Source organism: Kryptolebias marmoratus, linkage group LG12 (assembly GCF_001649575.2).
Source record: "Kryptolebias marmoratus isolate JLee-2015 linkage group LG12, ASM164957v2, whole genome shotgun sequence".
NCBI lineage: Eukaryota > Metazoa > Chordata > Actinopteri > Cyprinodontiformes > Rivulidae > Kryptolebias > Kryptolebias marmoratus.
The window spans coordinates 20,924,624-20,936,585 of record NC_051441.1 but is presented as its reverse complement, the minus strand read 5'-3'; the positions used below and the strand labels follow the sequence as shown (position 1 = coordinate 20,936,585).

The 11,962-nt window shown below is 38.6% G+C and overlaps 1 protein-coding gene across 1 annotated transcript; it reads right to left on the bottom strand.

Moving 5' to 3' along the window:
• Positions 1–7,516: 7,516 nt before the first annotated feature.
• Positions 7,517–11,092, bottom strand: hoxb2a (homeobox B2a). The gene is made up of 2 exons (XM_017434417.2): positions 10,126–11,092; positions 7,517–8,850 (listed from the first exon to the last, which is right to left on the bottom strand). The coding sequence occupies exons 1-2, from the start codon at positions 10,604–10,606 to the stop codon at positions 8,123–8,125; spliced, it is 1,209 nt and encodes a 402-aa protein (XP_017289906.1). The 5' UTR covers positions 10,607–11,092; the 3' UTR covers positions 7,517–8,122.
• Between the last annotated feature and the right edge of the window lie 870 nt (positions 11,093–11,962).

The following is an 11,962-nucleotide window of genomic DNA, read 5'->3' as shown; positions in this document are numbered from 1 at the left end:
TCGAATACTGGAGCAGCTATTACCCTCACAATAATATTTAATTGTGTGTGGTAGTTTTACCAGTCTTAATATGTTTTGTTGACTTTGGACCATGCCCGTTGTGATGTCCTGTGAAGGGTACCTTTGGAGGATGAGGTTTTTGAGCTCCCTACTCAGAACAATTCAGGTTGGTAAAAAGTCAGACTCACTTCCAGATGAGTGTTAGATCCTGACAGTGTTCCCCCTCTTCACCAATTCTGTTGAGAACTTTTATGGACAGAATTTATAAAGGTAACTGGTTTTTGAAGATAATGCGGTCCTGTTGGCCTATTAAAGTGGGGGCATTCAGCAGGCACCACTGCAGTTTGCAACCAAGTGTGAAATAGCTGTATTAAAGATCATCACCCCCAAGTCTAAGGCCATGGTTCTCAGCTGTAAAAGAAAGTTCAACTGTTTTTGGAATGAAATACTGCAATATTTGTAAAAGTTCAAGTATATTGAAGTCTTGTTCATGAGAGAGGGTAGAATGGAACAGGAAACTTATTGCTGCAGTCTATGCAGTTATATGGACACTGAACTGGTCTGTCAAACTGAAGAAAGCCCTGAGCAGAATGGAAAAGCTGTCAATTTACCCATTGTCTACATATCATTTCTCACCTATAGTCATGAATTATGAATTACAGATTATAAATAAATTGATGAAATGAGCTTCCTCCACAGGGTAGCTGGATTCACTCTTACAGATAGGGTGAGAAGTTTTACTATACTGTAAAATTGCTGAATTAAAAGGAGCCAGATGGGGTGGTTTGGATATGTGGCAGATTTGCTTTGTTGACACCTTCTGAGTGAGATGTTTTAGACATACTGACATTAGGAAACCTCAGAGCAAACCCAAGTCTTTCTGGGAACTTTTCAGTGGCCCTCCAGATAAGTTGGAGGAGGTAGCAGGGGAGAGGGACTTCTTTGGATCTTTGTTTAAACTCTTGCTTCCACAACGCGGTTTTGAATAAGCAGTAGAAGCTGGCTGGATGGATGGATGGATGGAGGATTCTTGACAGAAGAATTAATTCATCTTGATATTTTATTGCTCCATTAATAAGTAAGTAAAGTTTTTTTTATTATCAAGCACCTTTTACAGAGAAAACATCTTCTTTACCATTAATTGCCCTAGTTAACAGCACCCACCAAGTAGTTTTTGCTGACTTCATTGTTGTGAAGATAAACTCCTTAGGATAGCTCATCTGTGGATGCTCTTTTCTTCTTTTAATTCTCCTAAAAATAAAAAAATAAAAACAGTAACAACAACAATAAACAAAGTCGTGTCAGCCTTACCACTTCTTTTGTTCGTCTCCTCTACTTCATACACAGTATGTGTGCCAAGATTTTGGCTAATTGGATTTTGGGAATCAGCCTGACACAAAAATATTTTACGCTGACCAAACAGGCAAACTGGAATTTATGCCTACCTTTTTCTCAGTTACATCAGTAAAAATATCAACCAATTGTGTTTTTGAGTCAGGCTCCTGGTGTCAATGTTCATAAACAAACAAATTAAAGATAGCCTTTTACCAAGGTTTTATTTTGCATGTTTGCATGAAGAACTTTGGTTTATGCCTTGTGTTTATGTGTCTTTTAAGGCTAAGGGGATTTATTAGGTTAAAACAAAACAAGCAAAAATCAAACAACCTAAAGTATTCCTCTGAAAATGCCTAACTGATGCACGGATTCCAATAAAAATGAGAGAGAGAGGAATAAAAAACCAAAAACAGTGGACAGCCAAAGATAAAGTTGAAAGACTGTCAGAAAGTCTCGGAAACTATTGATAAAAAATAAAAAAATTACTTTTTATTTATTTACGGTAGATGCATTTACACAGTTATATAATTACCTGCTTTGGAGGTATACATGCAGCTTCAAAGTTATAAGTGAATGAAACTAACGCTAAAAGGTGATTGCCCCATTCTGAAAAGTGAAGGCAGGCAATATTATGTTTGTCCATGTTGTCAGTGTGTGTTTGTGTCTGTTGTCAACAAAAGTATCAGATTTATTTTTTTTTTTTTACGAAACTAATAGCAGGTAATCATTGAATCATCTACAACTGATTAACTTTTGGACTCAACTAAGATGGCTGCCACAGCTAACTGACTTTACAAAACATAAAAATGGCTACAACTTATTTATAAACATTTCTTTTGGTTCAGGGATTTAAGGGCCTTTAATTTTATGATGAAACTGACCCATTCAGCACATTACTACAAGAAAAGCTGAGACAAATTTTAAGTTCATAAAATATTTTACATTTTTTGTTTTGAAGTGAAGAATGGGGAAAATGTTGACAGCATATACAACAATTTGTGTAGTTGTTATTTATACATTATAAGTAGGAGTTTTATACTTAGTGATGGTGCAAGTTTATATTTGTCATTTTTGTTGATTTATTTATGAATATGTTTTGTTCCACAATCATAGGGATTTGTCACAACTATTTGATTTCTTTAGAATTTTTTTTTCTTTTTTATTATTATGGTATGCCACCAAATTGAAAGTGCAATAATGTTGCCTTTGTGTGTGTTTGGTTATCTATAGTATTAGCAAAAAATTGTGTAAACCACTGGACAGATTTTAATGAAACTTTCATAAACCTCATTGAAGAGACACCTACAACTAGCTAACTTTTAGAGTCAACCTGAATGAAGATGGCTACCACAGCTAATCAACCTCAGCAATCACAAAAAAGGCTGTAACTCATCCTTTTTTACAGTTATTGAACTAAAATTTGGTGTGGTAGTAGGTAAGACTCATTCCTAACACATTATCTGATTGCTTACTGATTATAAAAGATTTGTTCTAAAAACGTTGTCATTCCCTTTTGGAGGAAACTCAGTTCATAAAATATCTCATGACAAAGTTCCGTGAAACTTCCATCCATCCATCCATTTTCTTTACCCGCTTCTCCATTTTGGGTCTCGGGGAGCTGGTGCCTATCCCCAGAAGTCACTGTGCGAGAGTTCAGTGAAACTTTCAGAACGTAATCTTTGGATGTACATCTACTGTTATTTAACTTTTGGAGTCAACCTAATGTAAGAATGCTGCCACAGTTAATCAACTTTGGCCAACAGAACAATAGTTTCAACTCAGTCAATTTGACAGATTTTGACTTAAAATTTGGAGTGATAGCACTCGAGAGTCAATCACAACACATTTTTTGAAAACTAACACATTTTGCAAAATCTCCCAATATCAAATGAGATTACACATAATGGTATTTACAAGGTTTGATCAAAACATTCCTTCTCAACAAAAGACGATTTCAGTATAAAACTCTGGCATAAGAGACAGTGGGTGATATGCATTCCTTCAAGGAACACTAGGCCTTTAATCTATTAATCTCTCCTTGTTCCTCTCTAACCACCGGCTCTCTGTTAGAAAGCAGCACCAGTTGATCTATCGGACAAGAGAGAAGCTGTTTCACCTGCCTGTCACTGTGACTTGCAGCTTCCAGTGTGTGTCAGGAGCAGGGATGGTGCAGCTTCCAGTGTGTGTCTGAGAGTAGAGTTTCCTCTTGACACCCAGGAAGATAAAATCCACCGCTCACACATTTCACCACTGCTGCTAAGTGGGTGATCTATCATGCCAGAGTTATGGAATATCACACATATACACACAGGTAGGAATCAAAACAATGATGGTGATCTAATAGATAAAGGAACAATCTGTATATTACAACATGGCGGGGAGCCGGCAGGCAGTGACAGCCAGGAGAGAGAGATTATTGGAACACACACACAATCTCTTATAACACACACAGACACTCAGACGGTAAGATATGTCTTCCAGCACAGAGATGTACTCCACTGTATTCTTCTTGTCAACAAGTTACAATACATTTAGATGAATTCAAATGAATGGTAAAAGACTAGAGGTTAATAAAAAAGTCTCTAGTTTTTTTTCTTCTTCCTAGTTACGTACTACCACTTTTCTATTGACCTAATATGTATAATATTTTTTTTTGTTGAGCTGAGTAGTTAAACTTTAATGTGTAACACAAAGAACATGATCAGATTTGCTGAGAGATTGCACACATTAATAATGCATCATTGAGTTAGTGTCAACGGATAAATGTTACTGTAATCAACCAATAAATAAAGATCTATAGCATTCTTTAAAGGAATGGTGCAGACCTTGTAAATGATATTGTGCATGATTGCATGCAATATTATGAGATCTTGCAAGATCTGTTAGACCTTAGAGTATGTGTTGAGGATACCTCTAAGCTACTACCACACCAATTTTAGATCAGTATTTGTAAAATCAACCAAGTTATAGCCATTTTTGTTTGTCCTAAAATCAGTGACCTGAGGCAGCCACCTTTAATTGGGTTGACTCCATAATGAATTGTAGATCTACATCCAGTGATTATTTTCTAAGGAATTCATTAAAACCTGTCTAATGATTAATAAGATATTTTCCTAACAGACAGTCATAGTTGACTTAAATAGTTAATGACAATATTTTGCAAACAAAGCTCATATGATTAGTTAGTGTTTGGAGTATTTGTCGTGAATGTCTCTCAGCTGGTACCACTCCAAATATTAGAGCAATATCTGAAATATGAATGGACTTATAGCCATATTCAACTCTGAGAAATTTGCTTGGCTGAGGCGGCCATCTCGAATGGGGTTGACCTTTTGACAGTTTCCTTAAAATCTGTTTGGTATTTCACGAGATATTTTGCTAAAGCTTCAGACATTGACATGAAATATGACTTTGTTTTCTGTGTGACCAAGTCAAAACAAATGTTACTTTGAAACTTCATTCTCGTTTTCAGTTGTTCAGTTATGTCTGACTTTGTTTAGCTTAGATTTGAAAACGTAACATTGAAATGTACTTGATTATTGTCAGGAAAATTTGATGCATCAATAAAACCTCCCACTAAAGTACAGTCCTTTGAAAACCATGCTACACACAGAGAGATAGCAAAGATTATTCCAACAACTAGAAAACAAAGCCCTTGGTTTTGTCATTTTGTCAAATTTTTGAGACATTTTTTGAGACTGGGCTAATCATTGCAAACTTTTTAAATTTTTTAGAAAATGGTGAAAGTTAACATGGGTAACAACATTGTTTTTCCAGCTGAGTCAATATGAAGACTGGTTTGTTGTTGTGGAAATGTTTTGTGAAAATCTGCACCATATAAAAACAATATTTGATGGGTTTCCATAAAAGCTGTCAGTTAAAATGAGACTGAATTGTTTGTAGCTTAAAGACACTCGGACAGACACATTTTCCCCCATTTTTCCATTCGCACACTGTCATAAAGAGCAAAACATACACAAGAGTGAGTTTTCTTTTTTTTTTTTAAATATAAAACCTCTATTTAAAAAATATGCAAACTGCACCTGTGTTGTTTATATTTTTCCGCAGACATTTTTTTTTTGGAACATTTGCCAAGAATACGGAGTCAGACTTAGTCAAAATATCACCCAATTGATTTAAAATATATCACTTATTGAGAAAAGGATTCATATTTACAGTGAAGACATGGATCTGAATATGGACTTTACTGAGCTTTATATTACTTGGAGTGAATGTTAAAGACTCCTTAGTAAGCATTTTGTGCTACGTTTGAGTAAGTAATAGTAAAAGGAATATAATTTCTAAAAGCAATTTTCTTTTGCAAAATTTACTTTATACTGCAAATATGAAAACATAACTTAAAATGTTATTTTCTTGGCATTCTCATATTTCTTAATATTATTTCTACTGTACATTTTGCTTTGTTGACTTTTAATCAGTAATAGACACTGAAAACTAATTATTCTTTGATGTCTCATGACATAGTTTTTCTTGACCAGTATGAACAGTTCCATGCAAAGATGAAGCACAGTTAAAAAAAAAAATCTCAATAAATGTCTAAAATGTTTTGTGGTGACATTCACTTGTTTACTGATTAAACATGTTTCTGATTTTTGTTTACATCTATGAGATCCAACTTCCACAAAAGGAACAATAATTGGCTTTATACCCATTTTCATTCACCTATTTTTACTAGTTATCTTTGTGACCAGTCCAGTTTGTGTCGATACAGTTCCATCAGAACATATTGAAAGTTAGACAAGTTGACTCATCAAACTGGACAGCAAATCCTATTTAATTTTTATAGGTTTACTTATTCTGAATTTGAATTTTTAATATAGTCAATAATTTATTTCAGCAGTGCTTATAAAAATATGATTGTAATACTAAAAATGTTGTAAAATATTTATCATCATCATTATCATCATATGTTCTAGTTTTGTAAATGATGACTAAATAAGGCAGAATCTTTCCCTCTCAGAGACATTCTTGCAAGATCAACAGATTACTTTTTTCCTTCTTTCTCTCTGTTTTGGAAAGGGTGTGTGTATGTGTGTGTGTGTGTGTGTGTGTGGGGGGGGGGGGTTAAATAGCCAATAGCCATGCAACACTATTTCTACTGAAAGTACTCCTACTATTTCCCATCCTGTCTTCTTTTGCTTAGCTACACACTCCCCCCCACAAACAGGCTGCACACACACACTGCGCCTGTCACTGTGGGCCAGTCATCCTGTAATGGCTGCCACTGCTCATTGTTCACATTCTCCTTTGTCTTCAGCGCCATTTTGACTGAGCAGGAGGAGCAGCAGCAGCTAGTTAGCATCACATCCATTCATAGTAATGGCACAGAACTAGCCATGCTAACTCTGTTTAGCTTAATGCTGACTATAAAAGCTTGGAAAAGTGACACCAGAAGGAGTCGGAGCCGTTAGAATATCAAAAAAACTACTCTGCTGACATTACAAAGACAGACCCCAGTCAGAGAGTGAGGGTCTCGGTTGGAGTTCGGAGTGCCTCTGTTAGTAAAGGGGGAAAAAAAAAGAAAACAGCTTTGTTGGCTTTGTTGTTTGAACTGCTCTTTTTCCCTGAGACCAAGATGATCACTCAGAAAGTTTACCATAAATAGCTAAACTGAGATTTAAAAAATAAGAATATTAAGATAAAAAAGCCCTGATATTCTTCAAATATTAAGAGAAAGTAACCTTAAAATAAAGCATTTTAACATAATATTGACATCAAGGTAATTAAAATTAGCCTTTAAAATAGGAGGCTCGAGAAAATTATATATATATGAATAAATAAAATTTTAAATAAAATAAACTGAAATCACGATTTATTTGATACAGCTCATATATATATATATATATATATATATATATATATATATATATATATATATATATATATGCCTTACCTTGTGTGCTGGAAAGAGTGATTCATGGCTGCTTTAGTAGCTTACAAATGAAAGCTAAATTAATTAGTCAGAAAACTATTGGCTATTTTACTATATGTTGAAAATAAGAATTTTTCTAAAAAGAAAAGATATGTAAAACAAATAGATTTTTTTCTAAATACATTTTTACATATATAAAAGCAATTATAGTTTCAAATATTCTATAAATTATAAATATTCAGGGTAAAAATAAAATCAGGAAAAAAATCGTTATTATATATTTTTATATTTTTTATTTATTATTGTTATTATCCCACTATGAAAATATATGTACAATAAATAATTTGAATTTTCACTATTAAAGAATCTGAATAAATAAACTGAAGTCTAAACCTCGGGTCATCAGCAGGGTTTCCTCCTCATCTTGGCTCGCAGTTTTTCCCTCAGTCCTGCCACCAATACTCAGTTCCTGAGAAGTTATTTAGGTTACATGAAGCTGCAACTAGAACAGACTACAAGAAACTAATCCACAGAACGGAAACGAGATGCACAGTGGCTTTTCCAAACAAAAAAAGGCGAAAAAATAAAATTAGATCAAAACAATAAATTAGCTCCTGAAAGTTTGCACAAAGAAGGAGAAAAGATACGATTTGTTGTCTGTGTTCGCAACAAAAAACACACTCAATAAATTAAATTTTAACTGCGTCTCTTGGCTACAATACAGCTTCAAAATAATTCCAGTATGAAAAAAGGAAAAAACATTTTTTTTCCCAATCATAAACCCTTCAGGAATGTTGAAACCTGTGAACAACAGTCCTCGCGGAGTGTTTCCCCGTTCCCCCTCCCTCAGCCATCGCGTTTCTATTCAAATCAATCCTCTTTCAGCTCCACTCTTCAGAAGTTCAGGTGTTGCAGGTCTATGGTGCACAGTGTGCTCGTGAACAGGTCGAAGTCCTCCTCGGAGAAATCCACCGGGCTGTCCAGGGAGCTCTGCAGGCTGGGGGACAGGCAGGCGTCCTCCCCGAACAGGGTCAGGTCCGGCAGCGCGGAGGAGGAGGAGGAAGAGGTTCCGTGAGAATCGGAAGGGGCCACAGGGGCTGCAGCGGGCCCAGCCTCGCTGCGCTCCGTCGAGTTGCTAAATGTCGGCGGGGAGTCCGGGGAGCCAGATGTCCCTGGCAGCAGTGGGCGTTCGGGAAGGCTCACGCGGTCAGTGTCCTCCGGCGTGGGCTGCGCATTGTCCCCGCTGGATGACATACTGCCGCCCCCCTGATCCCCCTCCGTGCTCTCCCCGCTGCCTGACGCCTCCAGAGGCTGGCTGGAGTACGGAGAGGACGCGTCTGCTCCTTCGAGCGGCTCGAACCCGCTCGAAGACGGGCTACCTGCGCTCCCGTCCCGGTGGTGGGTGGTCTGGCGCTTGTGTTTCATCCTCCGGTTCTGGAACCAGACTTTCACCTGCCGCTCTGTCAGGTCTAGAAGCGCGGCGATCTCCACTCTCCTCGGCCGACATAAGTACTTGTTAAAATGGAACTCCTTCTCCAGCTCCAGCAGCTGCGTGTTGGTGTAGGCGGTGCGCAACCGGCGGGACCCAGCTCCTCCGGGGTCCAGAGCCGGCTGGCTGGGGTCTGCGTGGAAACACACACATTAAAAACAGAGAGAATAAATTACACGATCATTTTTATAAACTAGCCTACATATATATTCATATTTATTTTTACATAATTTCTGCATTTAAATTGAGTTAATAACAACCACGTTATTTTCTTAAAGATTTTTTATGATTTATTTTTGTTTTATAGTTTGCAAGACATAAAGCGCGCGATCATGAGGCACTTCGGCTTCACGACTGGAATAAAATAAAAAATAAAACACAGTAATAAAGTAAAAAACCTAATAAAAAAGCGTTAATTTATACAAAAAAATAAGAGCGCAATAGAAAGAAAGAAAGAATGGCAGAAAGAAAAAAGAAAATACATCTAGGGGCAAAAAAGGAATAAAACTGTCACACTGTAGACGTGATACGAATGTGACTGATCCAAAACCCAGAACGATTTGTCTTTTTAGTAAAATGAAAGAAAGCATGAAATTGGATGAAATACAAAATAAATAAATAATAATAATTCGGCTCATGTTTTTTTTTACATGCAATGAAGCAAAAATAAGAAAAATGACGGACAATGTTTGCTGGCTATGGGAGGTCTCATGAAAGAGAAAGAAATGATCTAAAAGGCAGGAAATCTGAATGTGTGCAGCATGTTTCCTGTGTGGCTGAAGCATATAATATTTCCCAACCCCCACCATAATTTGTCAGACACCCCCCGCTCCTCCTCAACCCTCCTTTATTTCCCCATTCAATATGGCGACCACTTCAGTTATGTTATGAATTCTATAACACTTCACTGATCTAAAGTCGCAGCATCCAAACAAGAGAACAACCTCTGAAGCAACTAATATCTGCAGGGGAATGAAATGGACAATGGAATCTCTTATTTTGATGTAATATTTAATAGTAATTTCCTTAACGTCATAACAGAGTAAATATTTCCATGGAATACACTTTGAAAAAAGTAGAATGTAGGTGTAATAGTGGGAAACTGAATGGAAAAAAGATGTGCAAAGCAATGCAGCATAATGCAGTGGTGTAGCTCCCCTGCTCACGCAGAATCACAGCACTGCACAACATGCACACGCACACGTAGACACGACGTCCACACACAAATGCGCACAAGCACTGATGGATAAAGAAAAAATAAGTCAATCCATGCAGTGATTCCAACCCAGCGAATGGTTTGTGATCTGTAAAAGCCACGATGCAAACATAGCAACAACAAACAAACAAAAAATATGTCAGCATGCTCCACCCGAACACCACTGAGCCCCGCGCGTTCCCGCATACCGACCTGTGGGCGACTCGATGCCCGCCGAAGCGTACCCAGAGGCGGTTGGCGAGGGGTAGGATGATGCCGGGGTGATGATGGCTCCACCAACGACGGAGCCGCCCCCGGGCTTGGGGCCCTTCTTGGATGACTTCTTCTCTTTCATCCAGGGGAACTCGTGGGCCAAGGGACCGACCGGGGTGGCCGGAGCAGAGGGGGCCTGGCCGGGCGCGCAGGGCTGCTGGGCGGCGCGGTGATGCGTCTGGTGGCCATTTGTGGCGGAGGCTCTCCGGTTCTGCTGGCTCCCAGAAGCCGGTTTCGGCTGGCTGCCCGTGCAGGAGCTGAGGCTGGGGATGGTGTGCTCGAAGGGAGGCGGAATTACTGTCGACTCCTTGATTGATGAAGTTTGAAATGACTCCAGGACGGCAGGGAAGGACGTCAGGCACTCTGCTAGGGACGGCTGGCTGTTTATAAACCCGATCTCCCTCTCAAATTCAAAATTCATAGCTCCCTTAAACCAGTTCCCCCCCTCACACGGCGAGACCCCAGAACAATCCTTCCCCAAAACAAAAAAATAAAAAAATAAACACTCATAGACGCACGCGCGCACACGCACACCACCCAATATGGCTTTCCAAGAAAAGAAATCATTAAAAATAAACGCAAAAACACATAAGCTCCAGGCTGCAATGGCGTAAATGCGGCGGCTATATCATAATTGTGTATATTGGTTATATTAGTAGCGTATGGGGACCTGGGTAGGCTAAACTGAACAACTATGGAGAGAAATTGCAGCCAATTCCTGGTCATGTGACCCCTTAGCAGCCAATCAGTGCCCAAGGCCTAGCGGCTTCGACGTCTGTGGGAAGCAAGATTATTTTTCCCCAAAAAGCTTTATGGCAAAGAGTGGCTACATCTGCTATTGTTCTGGGGAGGGGGAGAAAAGGGATGGCGGCCGGTGGCCATGTGCGCCGTGTGGGCGGCAGGTCGGAGTATCCCGGCCGGTTGTAAGGCACCAACAATGGGGCTCTGGATCTTTTTTTTTTTTTTTTTCTTTCTCCAGGCTTCTGACTGATGTAATGGCGGGCAGCATTAGGTGAATGAAGCTAGCCAACTTCGTTTACAATATGTTTTCTCTTGAGAGAGAAAAAAAAGACTTAGAAAGAAATGGTGTTTACAGCTCTCAGCTCATTAATCTTATAGGAAGTGTGACGAAGGCTGAAAATAGGCAGGGAAAGCGGGGAGAGGCTTTTAGATGGTTCAGCAGCTCAGGAGGAGAGGAGGATGAAGATTTCTGCTCATCTGGGCTCCATATAGCAAAAACACAGAGCCTTATAGATTTGAAAGGAAAGCCAGGTTATGTGTAAGTTTTACCTGCTCGATTTATAACATAATTCTTTGCGTGTGTAAACTGTAAACTGTTTATTTCCTAAAACAGGGCAATACTGCAAGAATTACCCAGCACCTAATGTTTTCCATTCCACAGTAAAATTTTTGTAAACATAACCATACTAATATTAAAGTACCTGATGTGAGTACAGTAATTTTACTGTGAAAACGCCTCTATGGTAATTTACTGTACATTGCTTTAACTGTAAAGAACTACTAAAAAACGGTAACTTTACTGTTAGAACAGAAAAAAAATCATTTACAGTGTAGAGGTGTGAGAAACAACAAGGAGGGGGAGGAGAGACACCTGAATACTGACCAAATATTATCTCACCCTAGAATAGCTTCTTCTCCAAAAAAAAAGAGAGAGAAAAGAAAGAAATCTCGCGCCTCTCGAGCGCACAGCGAGAGTTCACAGAGAGGTCGCTCCACATGGACATTAAGAGGAGCTCTGCGAGCCTCCCCTTGGTTT